The sequence below is a fragment of the Onychomys torridus genome, chromosome 23, assembly GCF_903995425.1.
Source record: "Onychomys torridus chromosome 23, mOncTor1.1, whole genome shotgun sequence".
Taxonomy (NCBI): domain Eukaryota; kingdom Metazoa; phylum Chordata; class Mammalia; order Rodentia; family Cricetidae; genus Onychomys; species Onychomys torridus.
In genome coordinates this window covers 58,925,346-58,952,749 of record NC_050465.1, presented here as the reverse complement: position 1 = coordinate 58,952,749, position 27,404 = coordinate 58,925,346, and the positions used below count along the sequence as shown (strand labels likewise).

The window sequence follows — 27,404 nt, the reverse complement described above, 5'->3', positions numbered from 1 at the left end:
CCACTGAACCCACTGAGCCATCTCCCCAGCTCGCTTGCTCTTCTCTCTTCCTCCTCCAGCTCCTTCTCCTCCTCTTTTAATTTCTTTTGAGAAAGGGTTTCACTACATATCCCTGGCTAGCCTAGAACTCACTGTGTAGGCCAAAATGGCATCAGACTCATAGAGACCCACCTACCTCTGCCTCCCAAGTGCTGGGATTAAAGTCATGTGCCACCACACCAAGCTGGGTAGTCCCATTTTTAATTTTTTTTTGGGAGGAGAGGAATCTTCATATTGTTGACCATATGGCCATGCTGTTGATCGTATGTACATGAAGTACAGGCTATGAACACTGAGCTCCAAACTCCAATCCCTACTCACATCACATAGACACCCCACTCTGTTGCTCAGGTGAGTGTTAATTAAGCTCCTGGGCTGAACCAACTCTCCTGCTTCAGCCTCCAGAATAGTTGGGGCTATAGGTGTTCATTGTGGTACCTAGAAGGTAGCTTTTACTATCTACAGCTGAAGCAGGACTGTCACTGTGTCTTTTTTTTTTGGATGACCATAATGGGTCTGCCACTGAGGTCTACAGAAGCATGTGGTACTCTCAGGCTCCAAGAAGTAGGTCCAGCAGGGCCACCCACCATGATTCTAAGGTGCAAAAAGGCATTCCCCACAAAAGAGGGTCAGTCACATGCTGAGTGAGGAAAAAACAGAAACAAAGAATCTCTCCAAATGTGAATTCAAAATTTTATTTTCATTTGTACCCAAGGATTGCCATGTGATAGGAGATGCTCTACTGTCTTGAGTGAGTGGTGTTCAATAAAGATTGCGCCAGACATTTGGGGTCTATGGGAAGGGCATAGAGCTTCCCTGTCAAATCATGCATCCTGTCATGTGATGTGAACTGGCCAGGGACTGCTGTGCCAGAGCGTCTGGACAAGCCCCATGAAGGCAGGAGCCCAGCTCAGCATTGTCTCTTCAGAAAGTGCAGGCTCACCTTCTCGCTGGGAACCAGGACAATACGGGCCACAGACTTCACTTCCCCCATCCCAGGAGCCAGAACCACCTCATACTGTTGGATCAGCTGGCAGGGAGAGAGGGCGGGGCCACTGGAGTCTTTATCTCCTGTTCCTGTTCTCTCCTGGACCTCCCTGGCCTCTCCTCACCCTGCATTCCTCCATCTTGCCTGACCCACACAAGCCTCCCCACATCCCTGCTCACCCTTGACAACAGGAGCTGCATCTCCAGTTCTGCGATCCTTCGGCCCAGGCAGGACCGAACCCCATAGCCAAAGGGCACAGAGCCGAATGGGTGCTGGATCTTGGAGTTTTCCGTCTCTTTCTTCCTCAGCCATCGGTGAGGCTGGAAGCTCTCGGGCTCAGAAAAGACACTGGGATCCCGAGACACCACATAGTGGCATAATATAAACTGGGTCTATGGAGGATGAAAGGCATGAGCAAGGGTGGCAGACACTCCTGGGCACCTGGGTGCTCTAGCCCAACTCACGTTCTTGGGGAAGAGGAAGCCATCAATTTCCGTCTCCTTTTCTATGATGATCCGGGAGTTTGTGGGGACCACAGGGTAGAGGCTGCAGGGAAAAGGAAGTCTAAGCTCTGCTTGCAGATTGGGTGAAGGGGCATCCCATGCATCCCTGGCTTTCCAGTGCTCTCTTCCCACATGACTCTTGTCGCTAGCCTCCAGTCTTGGGCAGTCCCCACTTTCCATTCCTGCCTGACTATAACCCCTATATAGACCCTATGCACATGGCATCATGTCCTACCGCAGGGTCTCCTTAATCACAGCTTTGAGCAGGGGAATGTTGGCTAAGTCCTTGTGCTGGGGCACCGTCCCGAAGGGCACCACACCCACCACATCCTTGTGCAAGGCCTCCTGGATCTCTGGGCTCTTGGAAAGGTGATACAGGGCCCATGTCAATGTGTTGGATGTCTAGGAGATAGAATGGGGGACGAAGATGAAGTAAGGGGGTAATTTCTAGGGGAGAGGCTAGCTAAGTGGTGGGAGGGCATGTGAGTGGATACAGGAAAGCTGGCTTACTGCCAGGATGACAAGAAAAAGAGATGAGGTTCCCTGGACATCTCTATGCTCAACATGAACCCACAGGTTGAATAAGGAGCAATGTGGTGGAAAGTTGCATTTCAACCACAGAGGGGATTATAACAAGGAAAGTGTATGCCACAAAAAATGCTAGAAATGAGTCCCCTGAGTACAGAGGGCGCTTGTGGACAAGTTTCCAATTCTCTACCTGAATTACAGCAAGAGAATTGGAGTCCTGTGGGGTGGACTCTCCCGGCTGTCAGAGGGAAGGAGAGAGAGACAGATGGACAGACAGAGAGAGACACAGAAAGAGATCTGGGGGGCCAGACACTAATGGAATTCCCCTCACCGGGAATTGCCCTCAACTGAGCAAACAACCACAGTGATACAGAAGAAGCTAGGATGAGAGGTGAAGGTGTGTCGGAAGGTGGAGTGGGAACAGTACAGGATAAAAATCAGGGAGTCCCAGGTCTCCATCAGCCTTTCAAATGTACCGTGTCCACGCCAGCCAAGAGCAGCTCAGGAAAGGTGCCCACGGCCTCCTCAGGACTGATCAATTCATTGGTCAGCAGGAAGTGCAGGTAGCCGGATACCTGGATGCCATCTGGCCCAGCTGCCTGTAGCTGGGCTTCTATATCCTTAACTTTCATGTCAATCAGCTTCTTCCCTGCAGGGGCCATGGGAAACAGAGGAGGGTGAGTTTAAACCACCTTAAAAGCAAGTAGTGTAAGGAAGTCATGGGAAAGGCCAGCATCCTCCCCTGGCTCCAGATTGGGACACCTCACCAAAGGAAAAAATGTTATCCCAGCCATTCAGGTACCGCTTCCAAAAGGGCAGCAGAGGACGAGACCACTTGGGAAGGAAGGTGACGTAGAGTGAGCTCTGGAACATGAGCCCAACAGATCTGATGAAGGTGGCAGTGTCCTCAGGGATGGAGGGCTCCAGGCAGCCAATCCTCTTCTCAAACAGGATATAGCAGATGGCTGAGAAGTAGAGAGGCTGTCATAGCCGGCAGAGCCAGAGGACTGAGAATCCAGGATCCCCATTAAGGCCTATTCCTACCCCCAGCCTCTCCCAGCAAGGGTACCTTTGCTGTGGGATATTCTGTATGTTAAATGTGTTGCTCTGATTGGTTAATAAATAAAACACTGATTGGCCAGTAGCCAGGCAGGAAGTATAGGCAGGACAAGGAGAGAGGAGAATTCTGGGAAGTGGAAGGCTGGGGAAAAGAGACACTGCCAGTCGCCACTATGACAAGTGAGATGTAAGGTACTGATAAGCCACAAGCCACATGGCAAATTATAGATTAATAAAAATGGGTTAATTTAATATAGAAGACGTAGGGGTTGGGGATTTAGCTCAGTGGTAGGGTGTTTGCCTAGCAAGCTCAAGGCCCTGGGTTCAGTCTTCAGCTCTGAAAAAAAAAAGATAGAAGTAGATAACAAGAAGCCTGCCACGGCCATACAGTTTGTAAGCAATATAAGTCTCTGTATGTTTACTTGGTTGGGTCTGAGTGGCTGTGGGACTGGCAGGTGAGAGAGATTTGTCCTGACTGTGAGCTACATACCTTCCAAGGCAAAGTTGTAAAGAAGATTAGCAATGTCTGGCACCTGATCCCCTGATGCACTTTGTGCCCGCACTTGGTCTAGGCGGGTTACGAAGTCATCAATCACCTCATTGAAAGCATCTGTGTAGAGCGCAGCCTCGGCCGGCTTCAGCAGCCGCTTGTTCAAAGCCTGCCGGAGATGGTGCCACTGCTGTCCTTGTCTGGGGAAGGCCGAGAACAGCACGGGATTTGAATAAATGCTACCTCCCATCCACTACCAGAGAGTCGAGGGAACCTCAGACTCCTGGAATTTAGAATTAGGCGATCACCAAATATAATTGAGATCATCTAAGGACCACAAAACTGCCCAGCGTGGCTCCATACATCTGATCACAGTGTTTGGAAGATGGAGCCGGGAAGATCAGAAGTTTGAGAGAACTGTTTATGAAAAAGTGTTTGTGATGCTGCCTGGACTCCATGAGACCCTGTCTGTGGTGAGTGGATTTTTAAAAAGGAAGACAGAATGAACCACAAAACCTCAGAGTCCCACCACAGCACTACGTAAATGGGTACAGTGGTCTTCTAGAACAACTACCTAGGATCAAATGATAGGTCTAACAAAGGCTGGTGGTACATACCCAAATTCCCTATGTTGGCTGAGCTATCCTAAGCTGTAGGCCAACCTGGGCTACAAAATAAGACCCTGTCTCCAAATAAAAACAAACCAACAAACATCACAGGTTTATAGATGACTGGCTGAGCTACCTCAGAAAATAGGCTTAATGCCCATGTGCTTGGGTTTTACCTCTGTATGTGGAGAAGGATCCAAAGCATGTTATAACAAGGTTGTTCAAGTGCTCAGGTGAATGCTTGGCACACGGTGTTTAGTAAATATTGACTGTGACTGTCTTTGAATTATGTAACTCTGGAATCTTCTTTTTCTGTATGTGAAATAGTGAGAGATTCACCCAGACCTTCTGTGAGGAGGTTGAAGAATAAAATAGGAGCAAGTTGGGGTTCCCCTGCTGCCAGGGTTTTAAGCATCTATGCTCTCCTTGGTTCAGGGGGGCAGGAGACCCATAAAACTGAAGCTCCATGTCCGTGTTCTATAACTGCAGAGTAGATGCTTAGATGTCTGCCCTGGTTTACAGGGAGGCCCAACTGGGTAGTAGACATGTTCCAAAGACACGTTTAAGGACAGGCCCACACCCAACTAACTCCCAAACCCACACCCTTCCCTATGCAAGCTAGATCAAATCCATTTCCTAAAAGCCAGCTGCAGAGCCACAGACACAATGTGGTCTTGTGCAACAAGGAAGAGTTGTTGTGTGTGTTTGCACACTTCTGGTAAAGTGGGAGAGAAGACTCAGTTATCAGCACTGATGGCTTAGGAGAACAGAAGGGGACCGAGGGGACACTTAGCACTCCATTACTGAAAATCGGAAATTTCACTTGATGACAATGATTACTATTAGCCAGGCATCATGGTACATACTTGTAATCCCAGAACTCGGGTCATTGAGGCAGGAGAATCAAGGTGTCTGAAGTCAGTCTTGGCAGAATAATGAGTTTGAAACCAGCCCCGACTACATGAGATCTTGTCTCAAACAAAGGAGCAAACAACAACAAAACAGTGTTGCTATCAAGAATTTCAAAACAATTAAGTTTTAAAGAGAAAAATAAATGGACTGACGAGCTGGCTCAGAGGTTAAGAGCACGGGCTGCTCTTCCAGAGGTTCAATTCCCAGCAGGCACACGGTGGTGGCTCACAACCATCTGTAACTCCAGTTCCAGGGTTTCCACTGGCATCTGCAAGTACTGCAAGAATATGATGCTCAGATGTACATGAAGGCAAAATACAAAATACACATAAAAATTTTTCAGAGAAACCCTGTCTCGAAAAACAAAAAAAAGCCAGGCGATGGTGGCGCACGCCTTTAATCCCAGCACTCAGGAAGCAGAGCCAGCCGGATCTCTGTGAGTTTGAGGACAGCCTGGGCTACCGAGTGAGTTCCAGGACAGGCTCCAAAGCTACACAGAGAAACCCTGTCTTGAAAAATAAAAAATAAATAAATAATTTAAATCTTTAAAAAGAGAAAGAAATTAAAAAATTTGAAATAAGCCTCAACCCCTAACTCCCAGGAGCTTTGTCTGTGTTTGAGGAAGCCTGTCACTAAAATAAACTAAGAGTATGGGGGTGGCGGAATGACAATCAAAACAGACCCATCAGGTTGTTAAGGCTTTTTCAAGACACTAGACATGCCGACCTTTAATGGCGGCCCAGTCAGAAGCAGTTCCTTGGGTAGAGGGCTGCCTTGTAAAATAAGATTCTAAAGACAAATCTGTTAAAACATGGCAGGAAAAACAAGTAGCATAGCTCCGAAAAATAGCTTTTATTTATTGATTATTTGGTGTTTGTTTGAGACAGGGCCTTATGCAGCCCAGGCTGCCCTTGAATTCCTGTTCCTCCTGCCTTACTTCCTGAGTCCTGGGATTGGAAGCATGTGCTACATACACACCAAGCACAAGGTAGCCCTTGAAGGAATAGCAGCGACGCACGTAGAAAACCGGCTTTAGGGTAAAAAACATAACTAGATCCCCCAAGGGCCCTCCATCGTGTTCAGCTGAGCTGCCGAGTCAGATCTCACTCTAGCTCACCGGGTCAGGGAGGTTAAAGAGATCTTAAACATCATTCTCTAGTTTCAGAACTTGGAACAAAGATCCTAAGAATTATTATCTTAGTTATGAAACTGTTCACCTCTAAAGGAGACAGAAACAAGAAAGGATACCCCAGAGACTGAATCTATGGACATCAGAGACAGTTACAGTGAACCTATGACCAGGTCATTTTCTTTCCAAAATATTAAGGCTATATATATATAATTCCTGGAGAATCCAGGAGATCTACTTCATTACTGGCTAGGGGTGTCACGTGATGTAAAACCTTCCTTGGCTTCTGTCTTCGTCTGTAAAGTGGGGATAGTAACACTATCCACTCCAGGGTAAATTGAGACCACAGCCTGGTGTCCGGCATTGTCAAAATACATAGGTATGATCAGTGTGGTAGCTGTACTAAAGCATCATGGGAAAAGCCACTTACTATTTTTGGAGTCCTGCTGACACAGCTAAGAGACATCTGAACAATTACAACCTGTATCCACCAGGAATTCCATCGCCTACTTCAATGACCTCATAAGTAAATAACAGTGCATCCTTCAAATGTCTCTGCCAGAATAATCATAACCTTTCTAGGCACAACAGAAATCTCTCTCTATCTCCATGTATGTGGAATGCATCCAGGAAGCTTATAGCCCATGATTTGTGTGTGATACAATACACTCAGAGACATATTTTATGAAATTAAACAGAGCCCTCACAACTAAATGATGATACTTTCTGAACTACAAACCGACGTATTTTCAACCATAATACAGAAAAATGGATCTGGGGAAAAAAAAAAAAACTGGTTCTGGCCTGTAATCTCAAGATATTCATGACAATTTCAGGATAGAGACCATGCTTCAAAACTTAAAAATTACACAGGGCCTGGGGAGGTAGCTTAGTGGTTGAGAGGTTGAACCGTATCTAGCAGGTATGGGGCCTCAGGTTCAATCCCTACTACCACGAACAAATCTTGCTGGGGTTTTAGTTCAAACACCCCATATTACAGGCAGGTCTGAAACACAAAAACGAGAAAAAGAAAATGATGGGCTTGTCCAAAATGACACAGTGCATCAGTAGTAAAGACAGTGGCTGGTCCCTGGGTTTCAGCCCACCCCCAGTGACTGCTTTCTAGACAAGCAGCAGGCTCAGGGAATACAGGAATGTCCACTCTGCCCTGCATCTGACCAGCTACCCAGGCCTGCTCTCCTTCCACCTGGCCCTCTGTGGCCAGGCCCCCCACCCCCCCACCCCCCCCCCCACCCCCCCGCCGCCCGTCCCTTTAAACCCGGCTCACGTGACAAAGATCCCGTAGGAGAAGCCCTTGTGGTCTCGGTGCTCCTTCCACTGTTCCATGTGGTCTCTTATGGGGTACTTGCCCTCCTGACGCATCACTTGTTCCAAGAGGGAGGCACTGGCCAGATTCACATTGGTCTGAGCCCCGAAGGAGGTTGTCCACATTGGGCCATACTTGGCCTTGTTCTTTGTCTGTGGGTGTTAACCAAAATGGAATAACTGGAAAGGTGGAATGACATTTCTGGAAGGACAGATGGAGTAGGAGAGGGTCTGGTGGCCACACCAGAACCAGTGGGCGGTACCGAAGTGCATTGTGCAAGAAAGAGGAAGGTACAGTGGCCGGCCGTCGGTGGCTCTGCAGACAGAGACAGGAAAAGCGGGCTTACAAAGAGTCAGGCTGATGAGGCGGCCGACGTCACCTGCCAGGGGTGGGAGGCTCTGAGGCCTGTGGAGGAATATGGACATATGGGAAACTGGAGGTGAGGGCTCTTCCAGATTAGGTGCAGTTTGTTTTGGAATTTTTTTTTTTTTTTCGGTTTTTCAGGACAGAGTTTCTCCGTGTAGTTTTGGAGCCTGTCCTGGATCTCGCCCTGTAGACTAGGCTGACCTTGAACTCACAGAGATCCACCTGGCTATTCCTCCTGAGTGCTAGAATTAAAGGGGTGCACCACCACCGCCTGGTAGGTGCAGATATTTGTTTTAAGGAATCCGAATGGGCCTAAAGTTCCTTCTTAGCATTTAAATCGACTAGCAAAAAGGTACAATGACATATTATGTATGAAAGTGGCATAATAAAACCCATCACTGTGCATACCAACTTAGACAAATAAGATAAATAGGCCAGTGTGATGGCTCAGTGGTTAAGGTGCTTGCCATCAGGTCATGACCTGAGTTTGATGGCTGGTACCCACATAGTAGGAGAACTAACTTCTGCAAGTTGTCCTCTGACCTACACACACACACACACACACACACACACACACACACACACACACACACACACACACACACACACACACACACACACACACACACACACACACACACACACACACACACACACACACACACACACACACACACAAACATACCACACACACACATACACACACACACACACACACACACACACACACACACACACACACACACACACACACACACACACACACACACACACACACACACACAAACATACCACACACACATATACACGCACACACACACACACACACACACACACACACACACACACACACACACACACACACACACACAAACATACCACACACACATATGCATGCATACCATACACACACACACACACACACACACACACACACACACTCACTCACACACACACAGAAACATGAGCACACCACACTATGCACACACACAACATATAAATAAATGTCATAATTTTTTAAAATTTTTAGATAAGTAGAAAACATTAAAGATAAAGAAATAAATCTACTGTAGCTTGTAGCCTCATTGAGTTGAAGACAAATATAATTACCAAGAGAAAGAAAAAAAAAACACAATTAAGAATTCTAAGCCGGGAGTTGGTGGTGCAGGCCTTTAATCCCAGCACTCAGGAGGCAGAGGCAGGCAGATCTTTGTGAGTTCGAGGCCAGCCTGGTCTCCAAAGCGAGTTCCAGGAAAGGCGCAAAGCTACACAGAGAAACCCTGTCTCGGAAAACAAACAACAACAACAAAAAAAAAGAGCATAACTTGAGATGAGAAATGCGGGGTCAAATATGAAGTAGACTATGTTTTGTTTGTCTGGGGTTTTTTTGTTTGTTTGGTTTTTGTTGTTTTTCGAGACAGGGTTTCCCTGTGTAGCTTTGTGTCTTTCCTGGAACTCACTCTGTAGCCCAGGCTGGCCTCAAACTCACAGAGATCCACCTGGCTCTGCCTCCCGAGTGCTGGGATTAAAGCTGTGCGCCTCCACCACTGCCCTGGCTTGTCTGTTGTTTTTAAAGCTACAACAATAAAAGTAATTAGTGTGTCATGTAATTCCTAAGCCTTTTCTAAGGACTATGGGTGTAGCTCAAAGACAGAGATCATGCCTACCACTCACAAGACCCTGGCTGGATCCTGCACAGAGACACATCCTAGACTTTCTAAGGCACTTGCTAACTGATACTCTTAGCATCTGAGAAATTGCCATTGCTAAGGGCTATGAGCATCATTCAGTGGTTCAAGGCTCAATTACCTTGAGCAAAGCCCTGGCTGCTACAGTGTACTGATGGCTGCTGAAATGAGACAGAAAAGAAAGTGGGGAAAAGCTTAAGAGGAACCTGCAAATGTAAAACAGAATTTACTAGCTAAGTTACACCAACATCGTGAAATAAATAAAACCCTGTGGTTTTCTAGTCACTTCCTCTTCCCAATTGTTGCTGGAGACCAGAGACTCTGAGTCAGCTCTTGCTACAGAAATTTAGGCCAGAGGGTTTCTGTGAAACAAACAGATTACAGAGAAGAGACTCATCTCTGAGGTTACAGAAGGAAACACTACCTGATCTATATACAGTCCAGAAAAATGTCAATCTTCCTGGTTCTCTTGGGCCCACTACAACATAATTGCTCCCAAACCAGTTGTCCAGAATCTACCCTGAGTTAACAAGGCTGCCCACTGTTTAGAAGCCAGCCTTGACAAGACCCCCACATCTATTTGTTCCACACTTCTACCTCCCAGGGACATGGCCACCATGGGTGTGGTAGGATCCTTGAATTGTTCAACCACAGTGACGACTCCTATTTCCCCTCAGGAAAGTCAGAATGTACACTTCTGACTGGTGGGGGTCTCAAATGGCTCATCCCTATTTTGGAGGACAATTGTTGATATTTCTAAAAATCACTACAAGTTTACAAACAGGGCACAGGATATGCACAGAATGGAATACAATAGCCACTAAAAAGAGCATGAAGTGGCCCTACTGTACTACCACAGAAAGATACCCAAAGTAGGGCTGGAAAGGTGGCTCAGAGGTTAAGAGCACCGACTGCTCTTCCAGAGGTCCTGAGTTCAATTCCCAGCACCTACATGGTGGCTCACAACCATCTGTAATGAGATCTGGCACCCTCTTCTGTGTACATAATAAATAAATAAATCTTTAAACTAAACAAATAAATAAAAATTTTTAAAAAAGATACCCAAAGTAGACTGTCAAAAAAGAATGTGCAACCTCTGCCTAAGGAAGCAGGGCTAGGGCTGGGGAGATGGCTCAGTGGTTAAAGCCCTCGCAAAGGACTAGAGTTTGGATACCCACAAACTACATAAATCAGGTGGGCATGGCAGCATAGACTGGAGGTAAACAAAGGGGTCCCTGGAGCAAGCTATACTGGTGAGCTCTGGGTTTGACTGAGGCCCTGCCTCAAAGAATAAGTTGGAAGAACGAATAAGAAAGATTCCCAACATCAACTTTGGGCCTGCTTATGCATCTGTGTGCACATGTACATGCATCTGCACATACATGGGAGCACATACACACACACACACACACACACACACACACACACACACAAACATACCACACACACATATGCATGCATACCATACACACACACACACACACACACACACACACACACACACACACACGAAGGAAAGAAGCAGGGAATGAGGCTAAATAAATATTCATTTTCATTAAGAAATACTAAATGGCTACTTCAGACACAAGAATGATTACCCAGGGCAGAGGGGAACAGGAGCGAGTGTACTAGTTACTCTGCTGTCGCTGTGACAAAGCATCATGACCAAGGCAACTTACAGAAGAAGTATCTAATTGGGCTTATGGTTCCAGAGGGGTAAGAGTCCATCATTGCTAGGGGGAGGGGTGGGGCACAGTGGCAAGAGCAGGAAACTGAGAGCCCACACCTTGAACCACAAGTCCAAGCAGACAGAGCAGGGTGAGGGCCTTGAGCACTCAAAGCACTCCCCCAGCGATAGACTTCCTCCAGCAAAGCCCTACCACCTTACAACTCCCCAAACTGCACCACAAACTGGATATCAAGAGTTCACACGTCCTAGACTTTGGGGTGCATTTTTCATTCAAAACACCGCAGGGAATAAGACCGCTCGATGCATGTAGCCTGGTGTGTGCATGTAGCCTGGTGTGTTGTTTTAAGTCTTCCACTACGGAAATGTCTAATTTTTTTAATTTAAGAGGAAAAAAAAAAAAAGGAAACAATATTTTCTGAAACATAAGCCACTAACTATTGGCCAGACAATTCTAGAAGGCAGAGAAACCTGTTGAACCCCTGCATTCATACAGTTACTCCTAAAATTCTAAAATCCTGAAAATGGATTTTGTTTATTTTTCTTAAAGTTTCCATTAAAAACACGAGTGAAAGTCTGGAGATGTAGCAGAAGAGCGGTGAGCTCTTGCCTGGCACACTCGAGGCCCACAGTTTGGTCTCTAGGAGTCAGGGAGAGAGGACAAGGACACAGACCACTAAAACTGGAGTTAGGTGTGTGGCACGTGCCTGTATTCCTAGCACTTGGGAGGCAGAGGCAAGGTTACAGGTTCAAGCCCAGCCTGGGCCACATAACAAAAAAGAAAAAAATTGTCAATGTAACATTTTTATTACAATGTGGGTGGAGGTGACCTTCTGCAGTGACAAATAGTGCTTTGTAGATAAATTTACTTCCTTCTTAAGACTGTGATTTATTTTCCAAATGTTCTACCACAATCTTGGAATCAGGAAAAAAAAATCATTTTTATAAGACTTGGTAAGGGGGCTGAAGAGATGGCTCAGTAGTAAGAGTCATCTCTTCAGAGGACCCAGGATAGATTCTTAGCTCCCACGTGGTGGCTCACAATTACCTGTAAGCCCAGCTACAAGGGAGCTGATGCCCCTGTTCTAGCTTCCATAGGCACCAGGCATGCTCATGATGCACAGACATGTATGTAGGCAAGACACCCGTACACATAAAATAATAAACATTTTTGGAAAAAAAAAAAAAGACTAAATAAATAGCCACTGAGCCGGGCATGAGTGCCTTCCCTGCAACCCAGAGCTCCTGGGGTTTCCTGGCTATCAGGGCCGAGGTTTCAATTTCTCCCTTTTTCCTTTAGACTTTTCTCTGTCAGTTTACTTGGTGGCACTTAACAAGGACCTCCTTATGTAAGGACTTATTTTAGAAAGACATCAGGAGACTTGCTGAGAGACATGTGTTGCCCGGTGTGCCGAACATTCGGAGGTAACCTGAGCCAGCCAGCCGGCCAGTTCCAGAGCTCTCACAGGGTGCTGCCTCAGAGCTTTGCTGAGCTAACACGTCATTAGGATGAATGAGACAGCCAGTCCTCACCTGGTGGAACTCCAGCCCCATCCTGGGCACAGGTAAACCAATAAACACTGGAGAGCACACCTGAGTGTGGAGTCCACATCGCAGGATGTCTGAGAGAAGTGAATTACATAGGCCCCCAAATTACTTCCTAATTATTTTATAGGTGTCTTTTTACTGTTGTTGTGGTTGTTGTTTTGCTTTTTTGAAAAAGGTCTGTCCTCTGACCTACATGTGTGCACCATGTTACATGCGTGCCCTCATACACACACACACACACACACACACACACACACACACACACTCCAAATCAAAGTTACAATATATCATTTCATGCCCAGTAGGACAGCTTGAAGACTTCAACAAACAAGCAAACAGAAAATAAGCATTGATGAAGGACAAATTGGAATCCTCCTCACCTATCGCTAGTGGAAAATACAAACAGGGAGTACCCCGTGGAAATTCCAGGCCCATGTACCCAAGAAATGAAAACACATCACACAGACTTGTCCACAGTGTTGACAGAAACGTAACAGCAAATGGTAGGGCAGCCCAGACACCCACCAAGAGATAACAGATAACCAAGCAATATGCATACAATGGGGTAGTGTTCAGTCATGAAACAAAGGACTCAAGTCTCAACTTGGACAAATCTTAAAAATGTATGATAAGTACAACACAGATGCAAAACCAAAGGTCACAGGCTGTGGCTCATCCTCTCCCCATCCCCTTTAGAACTGGTTTACGCTAACACTGATTCACATAAAAATGGTGTTCAGGGATACCGGTAATCTCAGCATTCCAGAGGCTAAGGCAGGAGGATTACAAATTTGAGACCAACCTAGGCCTTGTCTCAAGAAAATAAGTCTTCTTATAAACTTGAAAATTTATATTACTGTATTACTTTATTTCACCACTACAAGCAAAAGATCTTACGTATGTGTTTACATGTGTTACTTTCGTGTACATATTAAATGTTGTGTCTATATACATGTAACACCTTCTAATGAATTCTTTTCAGATTAGTATATAGAGAACACATAAACTAAAAATTGAATTAAACCAAATGCCTTGTGTTCACATGAACAATAATTTTTTTTTCTGGTTTTTCAAAACAGGGTTTTCTGAAGCTTTGGAGCCTATCCTGGAACTCGCTTTGTAGCCCATGCTGGCCTCAAACTCACAGAGATCCACCTAGCTCTGCCTCCCGAATGCTGGGATTAAAGCTGTGCGCCACTGCCGTCCAGCTAAAAATAAATTTTCAATAAACAAGTTGGCCTAAATGGATTGATAAACTAAAAATGACTCCAGAGTCATTAGCATACTTCTGTGTCCCAGATGGAAGGTTCTATTTATCTCTGCTAGACACTCACAGCATCAGGGCTTGACCCAAAGTCATAAAACTATAACCCCGGCCTAAAACAAAATGATCTCTGCTGTAACTCTTTAATAAACAAGACTAATACTGTTGGCTTCATGAAAACGCGTCCCCAAAGCCATCAGCACTAAATACATGGTAGACACACAACTTTCTCATGTTATTTTAGGTCACAGAGGTCTACGCGTGACCTAAGAATAAATATGCAAATGATGCTTAACACTCTGTTTCCTGCATCCTGTGTAGCGGAGTTAACTTAAAAGCTAGTCTTCAGCAAGGAAACCTCTCACAGCTCAGTTTACATAGTGAATCTAGACATAACAGCTTAAATCAGTTACATAAACATTGATAAATCAGCTTTTCACACACCTTAGGTCCTAAAATTACATGAAAGCTGGTAACAGGTATAAAACATCTAAGTAACTTCTAAGTTAAAAACTGAAAAAAAGGGGGGGCTGGGAGATGGCTCAGTGGTTAAGAGCACTGGCTGCTCTTCCAGAGGACCTAGGTTCAATTCCCAGCACCCATGTGGCAGCTCACAACTGTCTGTAACACCAGTTCCAGGGGATCCAACACCCTCATATAGGCAAACCAATGTACATGAAATAAAAACAAACAAATCATTAAAAAAAAAAGTCACAGGAGAAAAAAAAAAGCCACCCGGTGGTGGTACACACCTTCAATCCCAGCACTCAGGAGGCAGAGGCAGGTGGGTATCCATCTCTGTGAGTTCGAGGCCAGCCTGATCTACCAAGTGAGTACCAGGACAGCCCAGACTACACAGAGAAATTCTGTCTTGAAAAACCAAAAACAACAACAACGACAAAACAAAAACAAAAAGATGCCAGAGGAAGGGAAGACACCATGCTAAGAAGAGACTCTCATCCGTCAGCCACAGACACCATCTGTGTCAGGGACTCTCCACTCTTTAGGCAGGAGTTACCATCAAAAAAACATAGTCAACAGGCAATGGCCCTCTTTAGTTGTGGACCTGAAACTTGCTTGACATTATCATCCAGGATGCTCCATTTGAGAGATAATTACCTGCCAAATGCTATGGCTCGCCTCTGTGAGCCCAGCACTCAGAAGGTTGAGGCCCAAAGACCAGGAGTCGGAGGCCAGCTTGGGCTACATAGCAAGCCAGAGAGAGAAGGCACGAGGGAGCAAAAGTATACTGTACAGCAGACAGTGATACACTCAGGAGGCAGAGGCAGGCAGATCTCTGAGTTCGAGGACAGCCTGGTCTACAGAGTGAGATCTAAGGCAGTCAGGGCTACATAGAGAAACCCTGTCTTGAATCCTCCCTCCCTACAAAAATGTGTGCTGTCTTTAGTGGGTGAATCCATGGCAACGGTCCCAGGAAAAACCTACAACAATACAGCTTATCGAATCTGATTCCTGGCAGCGTAGGCCGATGTCTAGCAGCAGGATGACATCATGAGCAAGTCGCAGCCACTTCTGGGATGAACATCACAACAGTGTCACAGTTACACAAGGCTCATGCTTCCTATCAGTGATATACACAGATCCCTATGGCAAAAGTTGTCTTGGGGCTAACACAAGAGGATGAGTTAGTTGATCAGACTATATAGCCTCCTGGCTATACCATCATTGAGGACACAGGAATCCATGCTCAGGTCTATCAGTTCATGCTCAGAGGCAAGAGACTGTAGTGCACAAGGAGGCAAGGAGGCCCAGGAACAGTCTGTGACAAACACTCCAGTCCTTTTCAGGCCATGCCTACACTTTGGGAACCGAAACTATGAGAGTTTGTAGATAGCAAAGATCAGGAAGTGAATGGCTAGCTCTGCTTGCTGATCATGGACAACCACAGAAGAGGATGATGGTGATGATGATGATGTCCATGAAGTGACAAATCCTAAGATGTGGTCCTCATGTGGTCCACACATCAGACAGTGGGCAAAGTTTTAAGAAGGGAGAAGGTATATAGGGAAGAAACCATGGAGCTACTTTGAGACAAACACAGGACACATGTAGACATGTGGAGACATAAAGAAAAAGGATATGTAACTGCTGTGGAGACCAAACACTGGAAGGAGAGTAACACTCTGCTTTAGAGGATGCTGGGAGCCTGTCTGGTAGACCAGGGGTCATGGAAGAGACAATGATCTCTCTTTCAGTTCCTGTCCATACTGCATCTAATCTAGGTTGCTATTATGTCTTAGTTAGGATTTCCATTGCTGTAAAGAGACACCATGACCACGGCAACTCTTATAAAGGTAAACATTTAATTGAGGTGGCAGTTTACAGTTCAGGGGTTCAGTCCATTATCATTATGGCTGGAAGCATGACAGCATACAGACAGACATGGTGCTGGCTACATCTTGACTCCCCAAAAAAGTGCTGGGACAAATCTGTCCTCTAGGCAGGCATGACTAAGCTTTACAAGATCATGGTTTTATAGCGACACTGTAGTCAGATGTTGCCTAAAACAACCAGAGTGGATTTGATATAAGCTCTTATTAAGAAAATTAGTTAGGTCATCTGAGGAGAATGACCTGTTTCTGGACCCCCCCCCCTTTTTTTCTTTTAGCTGTTCTGGTTAAAAGGCCATGGAAGGATTATTAGAGAATGCCCCCCCCCCCAACCTGCCAGCTTTGTAAATACCTATGCCAACAGCATCTTGAACCTCAGACTCTGAATTTTTAAGGAACCCTGTAACCCTTCTGGAAAAGGACAGAATCAGAAGCCTGGCTGGAGCTACCATGAAGCAACTTTTTTTTGTTGTTTTGTTTTGTTTTGTTTTGTTTTGTTTTGGGAGCTGAGGGTCGAACCCAGGGCCTTGCGCTTGCTAGGCAAGCACTCTACCACTGAGCTAAATCCCCAACCCCAAGGCAACTTTTTGATTGGCCTTATCTCACTGGGTTCTGAGGTGTCCTGAGACTTCCTGCCTTATTCATCTTAGTAATCAGGTGCAAAGCCAGGCACAGTGGCTCAGGCCATTGATTCCAGCACTTGGGAGGCAGAGGCAGGCAGATCTTTGTGAGTTCAAGGCCAGCCTGGTCTACAGAGCGAGTTCCAGGACAGCCAGAGCTACACAGAGAAACACTGTCTCAAAAAACAAGACAAACAAACAAAAAGGATGGTGAGGAAGAGGAGGAAAAGGAAGAAAGCAAGCAAGCAGGTGCAGAATAGAATGTCCTGGAGGGGCTTCTCAGACTGGAGGTTAACCTGCAATTCACACTGAGCTTATGGTTGCCTGGCGTTTGGGTGTTGAGTGGGTGGGGCAAGGAGCTGAGGGAGTCAGCATCTTGGTCTTATTCTTTTTTCACACCAAGTAACAAACTAAACCTAAAAGTATCTCTTTGTGTTTTTACTGGCTGAATCTGTCAGGCCTTGGCTGACTTACACATATGGACTTCACATGTCTGTCCTTGTCAGAGAGGACTGGTGGGGTAATCGATCCCAGAGATGCACAGGATCTAGTTTATGTATTCAGAGTGGAGGGCCCAAGGCAGGTCCTGGAGGTTGCTGACTCAATTATAAGCATGGCGTCTGGAAGGCACTAATCTGATTCCCAATGACAGAAGGAGGGCTGCCTGCTAACTAGAACACTGTTTCTCTCGAGAGTGATAGCTACATGAGTCAATGAGTCTACTGAAACCATGAGTGTTAGCTGACTGGATGGCAGAGTATGTGATTATCCTAGTGAATCTGTGACTGGGCTGAGGGTGCAGCTAATGGGGACAGTGTGAACTTGGCATGCATGAGGCTCTGGGGCTTGATCCCCAGCCCTGCACAAAGGAAGGAGTGAGGGAGAAGAAAAGAAGGGAAGGAGATTGGAAAAGATCACCCAACTCCAAAGGGGGGTGGGGGGGGGGGGGGGGGTGGGGAAGCACAGCTGCATTTTGACATCTCCTGGGTAGGGCCCCGGTTTGGTTTTGGGATGGGTCCCTTAGGAGGCTCAGCAAAGCCTAAACTGTTCAAACCAGCCAATAGCCCTGACAACCAAAGTATACTCACAAAGGCCAAGGCTTATTGCCATGTCAGCTAGCCAGGCCTTGAGAGCTGACAGTCACCAGTCACTTGGATAAACAAGAGTAAACAGGCACAGGTTGCTCTTTGCCTAATCTGATTGGCAAATGTCAGAAAGATGGCTCATTCTGGGTCACAGGCATAGGAGTGCAGATGGGACAGCCTGTCTCAGCGCTGTCAGAGTGTTACCAGGACTTAACCCCCAACCCCTCACAGAAGCAGAATCCCCATCTCCAAGTAACTGGAGGTGCTAAATAATTAACAGCATTCCCGCCTCCCCTTGCTCTGAACCTGGGCTTGGATGAGCTCCTGCCACACCAAACCAAGCCAGTGAGTGGCACTAGCTGGATTCATGATAAGGGGCATTGTGCACAGTTTATTTATGAAGATGTTCATGTTGGAAACGGAACCAAGTGACATGCAGACTAAGCACCACTATGATCCCCAGCACTGAGGCTGAGGCAGGGATCAGGAGTTAAGGATCAGCCTGAGCAACACAATGGGACCCAGTCTCAAAATGAGAGAGCTGGAGGTGGGCAGGGTGGTGCACGCTGGTAATCCCAGTACTTCAGCCATAAGTAAGGCTGGAGGGTTTTGAATTCAAGGCCAGCCTTGGTTACAGAGTGGATCTCAGGCCAGGCCAGCGGGGCTACCAACACCCTACCTGGAAAACAAAACAAAACAAAACAAAAACAGTTGTATTCACAACAACTGTTTACAGAATTACACTGTATGAGTACATATGATCTATTATCCAGTAGAGGGGCATTTCACATGTTTTATTATATTTATCTCTTTGCCATTACTAATTTTCAGGACTAGAGATGTATCCAGGGCCGGGTGCATGCCCGGCAGAAGATTTATTATACAGCCATGCCACAATCCCTTCAAGAAGACATTTTTGTGCAAGTGTGCAGTGATTACTTTGGTGTCTGAAAAATGTCCATCTTTATGCAAGAAGACGGAACTGTCCTAGAGAGATTCATAGCAGGCATCAGGACAGGAAGAACTTCCCACTGATTTTGCCACTCAGAGAACAGTGAGATACAGCAAGAAGAGGATAGCAGGGGATCTGAGACCCAGTCCAAGCTTTGCTGTAACACACTCAGGAAACTATGAACACTGCTTATCTCCAGACTCAACTCCCACAGCAGCCCAGCCCGGCAGCCTGGCAGAAAGCTCAGTCGACTAGCATGCACAGTACTGTTGACAAGCCCCAGAATCCTACAGCAAAATCAAGGACAAGGGGTGGATGACCTGAAGCAGATGGTGAACCTGGGGACAGGCAGACCCCAGCGAGCGCCCGGAACTTGGGGGACAGAGGTGGACAGACACAAGCTCAGACCTTCCTTTTACAACCCAGTCTTCCAGCCATCTAAACAGATAATGATGAGAAATCCAATCCACAAAATGACACACATGTGCAGGGGCTACTGAGGGCCACAGGGAGTACCTCAACCCAGGGAGTTTAGAACAAGAGATACAAACTTTAGATGGCGTCTCATCATGCTCTGGATCAATATTTTTGAAAGATAAGAATTTAGTAGAGGGCCTGGAACAATAGCTCAGCAGTTAAGAGCTCTGGCTGCTCTTCCAGAGGAACTGGATTCAATTCAAGCACCCACAACAATCTGAACTCCAGTACCAGGGGATCCAATGCCGGCTTCTGGACCCCTTGGACACTGTAGGCACATGGTGCCCAGACATACATTCAGGCAAACACTTGTACACATAAAATAAAAATAAAACCTCAAAAGATTTTAATTTAATAGACACTTACATGTAAAGTTGGGGCTGGAGGTATAAATCAATGGTTAAGAGCACTTATCACACAAACAGAAGACTGGAGTTCAAGTCCCAGCATCCACACTGTAGTGTACACAAGCTCACAGAGGCACACATACATGCACATAAAATAATTAAATAAGCATTTTAAAAGGAAATCTATACATAAATTTAAAATATGTTCACATTGCATTTTTTCCCAGGATGTTTGGTATTATTTTTTATCAGAAAGAAAAAAATGCATGCAGGGCTAGGGCTATAGCTCGGTGGTACAAAAGAGAAAGAAGCTTCCAATTTTTATTTTATTTTATTTTGTATTTACCATATGTGGTGTGTGTGTGTGTGTGTGTGTGTGTGTGTGTGTGTGTGTGCTAAAGAAAGACATATTGTGCCCTGCTCTATCACATTCCATTTTATTTCCCTGACACAAGGTTTCTTACTGAATCTGAAGTTCCCTATTTCAGCTAGGCTGGCTGGCTAGTGAGCTCCTTGGATCCGCCTCTCTCTGCCCCAACCCAATTCTGGAGTAATAGATTAAAGTGGCCATGCTCAACTTCTTTCTTTTTTTCTCTTTTTTTAACAGAAGTGTTTGGGATTCGAACTCAGATCCTCATGCTTGTTCAACAAGTACTCTCATCCACTAAGCCATCTTCCTAGCCCGGGGTGTTTTTTATGTATTTCTTTTTTGCAGAACCCAGGGCCTGGGACATACTGATATCTTCAGCTTCTCGGGTGGGTGCTACACAGCATTGCTTGCCCTGTTCCTCCAGGGTCCCTTGTTTTCTCATGAACGAGGGTGTAACCAGACTGTGCTCGGCTAGCTGCCCATAATACCCGTTCAGATTTCCCCTTTGTGTGGCAGCCTCCTGGTTTGGGTAAGAGGGACCCCCATCCTGGCTTTAGAGGTGAGGCTTCATGGGGCAAAACAACCTCTGCCTGCCCAGGGAAGGGCAATTCCGTTACACCAAGGCTTTCAAACAACTTCTGCAAGACAGCAGAGCCAAGACACCTGAAGGCAAACAAAATGGCTACTTTTATGACTCCATGAATCTTGCTGTAGGCAGGTTTTATTCCCCTAATGGTTAATGAGCTGGAAACCTGTACCCTAATGTCATAGTGTTAAAAAGTTAGTCTAGGGGCTGGGCTGTTGGTCGTGGTTAAGACAGCTTCTGTGTAAATGTGAGGGCCAGAGCTTGCCCTCCCCATCTCACATAAATACATAAATGCTGAGGTGTGGGGACCCACCTATAATGCCAACCTTGGAGGGTGGAGATAGGGGATCCTAGAACAAGCTGGCTAGAGACACTGACCTCAGAAGCTTTGCTTTAGCATGAAACAGATGCATACAGAAACTTTTTACCAAGGTGCATGATGATGCCCTAGAGTGTGGTAGTGGCTTTAGAGCTAGGTAAGGTGTAGAGGTTGGAAGAGTTTGGAGGACCAGGCTAGGAAAGGTCTATATGGCTGTAAACGAAGCATTCCAGAAAGCTGTGGTGAAAGCTCAGAAGATAAGGAGGTAGGTCCTCTTAGAAACTAGCTACCAGTCCTAACCAGAATTGTTGTTGTTGTTGTTGTTTTAAGAATATGCACAGTAAAGGCTACACTGACAGGGTCACAAGTTCAAAGGAGAAGGAAGGTGCACCTTGTTATAAAGCAGCAACAGGTCTAGCTGAATGGTATTCATGCCCCAGGGCTTGCGGGAGGCCGGATTTAAGGGTGATAACTTGGGGCATTTGAAAGACAATTCCAAGCAATATCCGCAAGGAGCTGTTTGGATACGTTTTAAACCACGTGCAGTAAGGTTCAGGAGCAGTGATAATAACCTAAGGGTAGAATTTGTCATCAAGACAGTGCTTGCCCAGCCTGCAGAAAGCCCAGCTTTCATTCCCCAGCACATCTTAAAGGATTTGTGTGCTTGGGGGGGGGGGGGAGCGAAAATGTGGAAATGGAAGTTAAAGAACGAAAAGAGATATGGCCGGGGCAGCTGAAGTGCCCCTTGCTGAGATTAGCACTCAAGAACAGAGGCACTATGTGTCAAGGCACCGAGAGAGAGACTGGAGGCGCCCCACAAACTATCCAGGTTGTCCTACTCACTTCAGACCCAGAGGTTTTGGGGTAGAATGGTTACAGGGTAGACCTGGGGGCTGCTTTCCAGGGCCACCTGCCCAGCCCTCAGCTGATCCTTTCTCAGCACAGCCACCCAGTCACTGCTTAAATGGTAGCAGATTGTGAGGAGTGCTAGGTTTGATGACACAGAACACAGTAGCTATGGGACCACGGTGGTTCAGAGAGATTAGAGACAAAAGGAGGAGGAGGGAGAGGAGGAAGGAGGAGGGAGGAGGGGTGAGAGGAAGAAGGAGAGGGGAAAGAGGAGGAGGAGGAGGAGGAGGAGGAGGAGGAAGAGGAAGAAGAGGCAGAGGAGGAGAAGCCAACCTTCTGGCAATCTAGCCCGGAAAGTTGTAGCACTTGCTCAAAGCCTGATGACCTGAGCTGGGTCCCTGGAACTCACAGGAGAGGAGAAAGCCATAGCTGTCCTCCAGATGTGTGTTGCATCGTGCTCATGGATACACATGTACTCACACACAAATAAATGTAAAAAGAAAACTTGTAACTTAAAGCAAAAACCAAAAACCAAGCCTAGGTAGTCAGGCAGGCGTTTGCCAGAGAGGCACAGCCACCACAGAGTCTTCATGGAAAGGCCTAGGAGAGACACACCTAGGACCCCAGAAAGGCAGGGTGACATCTAATGGAGAAGCCCAGCAGGCAAGGCTGCTGGAGATTTAGGGGAGCATCCCCAACCCAGTGTGCAGAGGATGGAGGAGTTAGGACATGTCTGCACTGATGGGTCTCAGTTTTACAGGGTTCCTCTTCTCTCACTCTCCGAATTGTCTCGGATACAGGAAGCTTTTTAACTTTACTGGCTAACAGCAGAAAGGGGTTTGTCTTCAGTGTCAAATCCAACACTAGACTTGACTTGGTGCTCCAACAAGACTGTTGGGACTATTGGCACAAAGGAGTGCATTTTGCCTTGTGAGAAGGACATGAAGTTGGAGGTGGGAGTGGCGTGGGATGCTATGGTTTGGATGTGGTCTTCCTCAAAGATGTGTGTGTGTGTGTGTGTGTGTGTGTGTGTGTGTGTGTGTGTGTGTGTTTGTTGAAGGCTTGGTCCCCAGTGTAACAGTATTGGAAGGTTCTGGGGTCTCTAAGAGGTGGACCCTAAAGGAAGTTAGTTTGGGTTATAACTACCCTAGACTCCCAAGAGTGAATTAATTCCCACAAAAACAGGCTGTTATAAAAAAGCAAGCCTGGTCTCTTTCCACACTCACTTCTTTTCTTACTGTGTGACCTCTCTCTCACAAGCAAGCTCCTGGCATGTGCCGCCACCACCATCCATCATGATACACAGTAACAAGACCTTCATCAGAGGCTACCTAAATGGAGCCACCTATTTGGACTTGCAGTTTCCAAAGTTGTGAACAAAACACACCTTTTTCTTTACAATGTGTTCATTCTTCAGCATTGTGTTATAGTTAAAACAAACAGACTAAGACTCGGGAGCAAATGACACCCAAAGGGTACTCAACTACAGGAGTTTTTCCCCTTGCAAAGACAGTTTGAAAGACAAATTAATTCTGACAGATACAAAATAAGTTACAGAAACACAGCCTTCCTCCATAATGCTGTCTCTGGGTTTCATGGATGTACAACACTCCTGGTAACTCACACCAGCCATAAGCATGTGCTGCAAAGATGATTGATAAAGTTCTCACGGGCAGCTCAGATTCATCCGATCATTGTTTAGAGTTGTTCTAGAACTACAGCCTTCTGCATGCTTTTAAAAGACCATTCATGGGGCTAGAGGATGGCACAGAAGGGGAGTTCCTTTGCTGCTCCCCAGGGCTTGAGTCTTGTTCCCAGTACCCATGAACTACCTGTAACCCCAGCTCTACAGGATCCTCTTCTGGCCTCTGATGACAGACAGGCAGACAGGAACACTCAAACACATACACAGAAATAAAAATAAATCTTTAAAAAAAAAATCTATCTCTGGGGCATTGTCCTGGCTGCTTTGGTGTGTCAACTTGACCCAAGCCAGAGTCATCAGAAAGGAAGGAGCCTCAGTTGAGGCAATGCCTCTGAGAGACCCAGCTGTAAGGCATTTTCTCAATTAGTGATACTAGGGGAGGACCCAGCCATGGGTGGGTGGTGCCATCCCTAGGTTGGTAGATGTGGGTTCTATAAGAAAGCAGGCTGAACAAGCCAGGGGGAGCAAGTCAGTAAGCAGCACTCTTGCATGGCTTCCATCAGCTCTTGCCTCTGGGATCTGTTGTTTAAATCTTAGGGTCTTTTAATTAAAAACAAACAAACAAACCCAGAGTCAGATATCAGGGTGAAAGCTGAAAGATCAGAGAAGCAGAACAGCTAGCCACTAGTTCTTACCTCTACGAAATCCTCAGCCTAAATATAGTGATTTCCTGTTTCCTCACGTCTTATATACCTTTCTCTGTCCCGGCCATAATACTTCCTGGTATTAAAGGCATGTGTGCTTCCTAAGCAAAGGCATGAGATCTCAAGTTCTGGGATTAAAGGTGTGTGCCACCACTAGCCTGACCTCTATGTCTAATCTAGTGGCTGGCTCTGTCCTCTGATCCTCAGGCAAGTTTATTAGGGTGCACAATATACCACAGGGATCCTGCCCTGTTTGAGTTCCCATCCTGACTTTCTTTGATGATCAACAGCAATGTGAAAGTGTACATCAAATAAAACCTTTCGTCCCCAACTTGCTTTTTGGTCATGGTGTTAGATCACAGCAATAGAAACCTTAACTAAGATGGGCATGCTGGTGTACATACATAATTTCAGCTCTCAGGAGGCTGAGGCAGGAAGAAAGATTTTTAGCCAACCTAAGCTATATAAGGAAACACAGTCTTAATAAAACTAAAACAAACAAAACCCGTATACTCATGGTTTTGCTTCCTCAGTCTCCTTGGAAAGCCATCTAGAATTGCGTCTTGAGCAAATCCCCCTGAGAAAGCTTCAGTCTCTAGCCCTGTAGGCGTTCCTCAGTTTTCTCAATTTCTAGAGGCTGAAATCAATCCAGAACTTTCCATCTCTTTTGTTTCTTGGCTTAGAGGTATCAGGTCTGCAGGGAATGATTTATGCTCGCTCGCTCTCTCTCTCTCTCTCTCTCTCTCTCTCTCTCTCTCTCTCTCTCTCTCTCTCTCTCTCTCTCTCTCTCTCTCTCTCTCTCTCTCTCTCTCTCTCTCCTCTCCCTCTCTCCCCTCCCCTTTCTCTCCCTTCTCTCCCTTCCCCTCTCCCCTCTCCCCTCTCCCCTCTCCCCTGGAATTAGGTATGTAGACTGGCTGGCCTTGAATTTATTGAGATTCAGAGCCGTTCGCCCAACAGAACCCCTTCCCCTCGCAGCGTGTGTCCGTCAAACTGCTGGTGACACTCCTGGCCTGTTTTAGCTCAAAGGGTTCTCTCTCTGCACCTTGCACACGCCCCCCACCCCCTTATGGCTGGAGCCTCAGACACCGGAGAGCTAAGTTCCCGTATTGACTAGTTAGCCCACTTCTCTCCCACGTCCAGCCTGTCCATCCCAGTGCCCAGCCCCAGGTGGCTATGGCGCTGCCGGGTTACCTGGAGCTCGTGCAAGCGCAGCACATAGCCTCGCACGAATAGCTGGAATAAAAAGCGAAGTGGTCCCGGTCCCGGAAGGTCCTCCAGACTCCGCAGCCGCCGCCGCGAGTCCTGCCCTCCTCCAGGACCCTCCACACTCTCGTCTGCCGGGAGTACGGCCGGGATCGCAGCCTTGGCTCGGGCCCCCTGTGGGCAGAGGCCAGGGCCCGCCACACGCGTGCCCAGAAGCGCCCACCTCAGCCGTGTGCAGCTCAACACAGCCATGGATCGTGCCTGCGAAGCCAAGAGTTTGGATCCAGAGACTGGGTATCCCAAACAGAGGCAGAACCCGGGGCTCTTGGAACCGGGCGGATTTAAAGGCAGAGGTGACCTGGGGGCGGGCCGATAGAAGGCCAGCCAGATTCTTTCCAATCAGGATCTATCGATCACACAAGTGCCACTTTCTCCAGTTGCCAGATCCCAACCAAGGAGGCAGGCAGACGTGGACAAGTGTGACCCAGGAAGAAGCCCGGAGCTCTCTGGCGTCTGCGGACTCCTCCTCCACGGATTCGCAAGAACTTGGCAGGCTATTCACTGTGAGCTGGAGCACAGAGGTCAACTTCCAAGACCCTCAGGCCCCACCCAGCAAGACCCGCCTTGGCTTGGCCCGCAGAGGGCCATCTCTGGTGTCCCTCGCTTTTTCAGAGGGTCCTGGAACGCGCTGCTGTTTCCCGGGAGGCTGAGGCTGAGTGTGGAGCCGGGAGAGCTAAGGGAGTCCAGCAGCCAAGGTCATGTGAGCCCAGAGAGGAGGAAAACAGAAAATTGCGGTATTAGAGGTGTATTAAAAACAATGCCCCTACCACCGCCGCCACCACAGATACCTTCTCACCCCAAACCTGCTAAGGCGGCATTTTCCGACCTTCGGGCTGAGAACAGATTTAGGGATTTGAGTTTGTTTTTATTTTTCCAGATTTTGATTCTGTTTTCGTTTTCCCGTTTTTGTTTTGTTTTGTTTTGTTTTTTTTAAGACACAGGCTCATCGTGGAGCCAAGACTGGGCTCCACTTTCCTGTCCCCGCTTCCAGAGTGCTGGGATTAAAGATCTTTTATGAATCAAGTGTGGTGGCACACGAATTTAATTCCAGCCCTCAGCAGGTGGACTTCTGTGAATTCCAGGCCAGAGTCAGCCAGAGCTACATAGTGAGACTCTATCTCAAAAAAACAAAACTAATCATGAAATTTTAAAAAGGAGGAAGGGATGAAGAGATGGCTTTTCTTTCAGAGGACTCGGGTGGCTCACAACCTTCCAAAACCTTATGCTGGCACCAGCTGGTGCACAGACGACATGCAGGAAAAACAGCCACACATCAGAAATAAATAAATTCTTAACAATTTTATTTGGAAAAAAGAAAGAAAGAAAGAAAGAAAGAAAGAAAGACTGCCCAACATGTGGCCTGAATTATTTTAATAGAGTGAAAAGAAGAAAATATGGCTGGGTGGTGGTGGTGCACGCCTGTAATCCCAGCACTCGGGAGGCAGAGCCAGGTGGATCTCTGTGAGTTCGAGTCCAGCCTGGTCTACAAAGTGAGTTCCAGGAAAGGGGCAGAGCTACACAGAGAAGCCCTGTCTCAAAAAACAAACAAACAAAAGAATAAAATAGGGCAGAAAACTTACTGCAAGAAGAAAGAGTAGCAGTATTTTATGAATCCTTTCTTTAGTGTGTATTAGAAGTGTAGTTTTCTTTTGCTGTTGTTGTTGGGTTTTTTGTTTGTTTCAGGACAGGGTTTCTCTGTG

At 46.6% G+C, this 27,404-nt stretch overlaps 1 protein-coding gene across 1 annotated transcript; it reads right to left on the bottom strand.

Moving 5' to 3' along the window:
• Nucleotides 1-718: 718 nt before the first annotated feature.
• On the bottom strand, nucleotides 719-26,378 carry LOC118572885 (sterol 26-hydroxylase, mitochondrial). Its single transcript, XM_036172705.1, has 9 exons — nucleotides 25,633-26,378; nucleotides 7,545-7,735; nucleotides 3,608-3,807; nucleotides 2,826-3,023; nucleotides 2,535-2,707; nucleotides 1,766-1,932; nucleotides 1,492-1,573; nucleotides 1,207-1,419; nucleotides 719-1,069 (listed from the first exon to the last, which is right to left on the bottom strand). The coding sequence occupies exons 1-9, from the start codon at nucleotides 25,894-25,896 to the stop codon at nucleotides 950-952; spliced, it is 1,608 nt and encodes a 535-aa protein (XP_036028598.1). The 5' UTR covers nucleotides 25,897-26,378; the 3' UTR covers nucleotides 719-949.
• Nucleotides 26,379-27,404: the final 1,026 nt, after the last annotated feature.

Bases quoted from the DNA above. Each gene is read 5' to 3' on its own strand.
- LOC118572885 (XM_036172705.1), bottom strand. From the start codon at position 25,896: ATGGCTGTGTTGAGCTGCACACGGCTGAGGTGGGCGCTTCTGGGCACG. The intron at 2,708-2,825 runs GTGAGGTGTCCC...TGGCCCCTGCAG, and splicing joins GGATAACATTTTTTCCTTTG to GGAAGAAGCTGATTGACATG. The intron at 1,933-2,534 runs GTACATTTGAAA...TCTATCTCCTAG, and splicing joins TCTTGGCTGGCGTGGACACG to ACATCCAACACATTGACATG.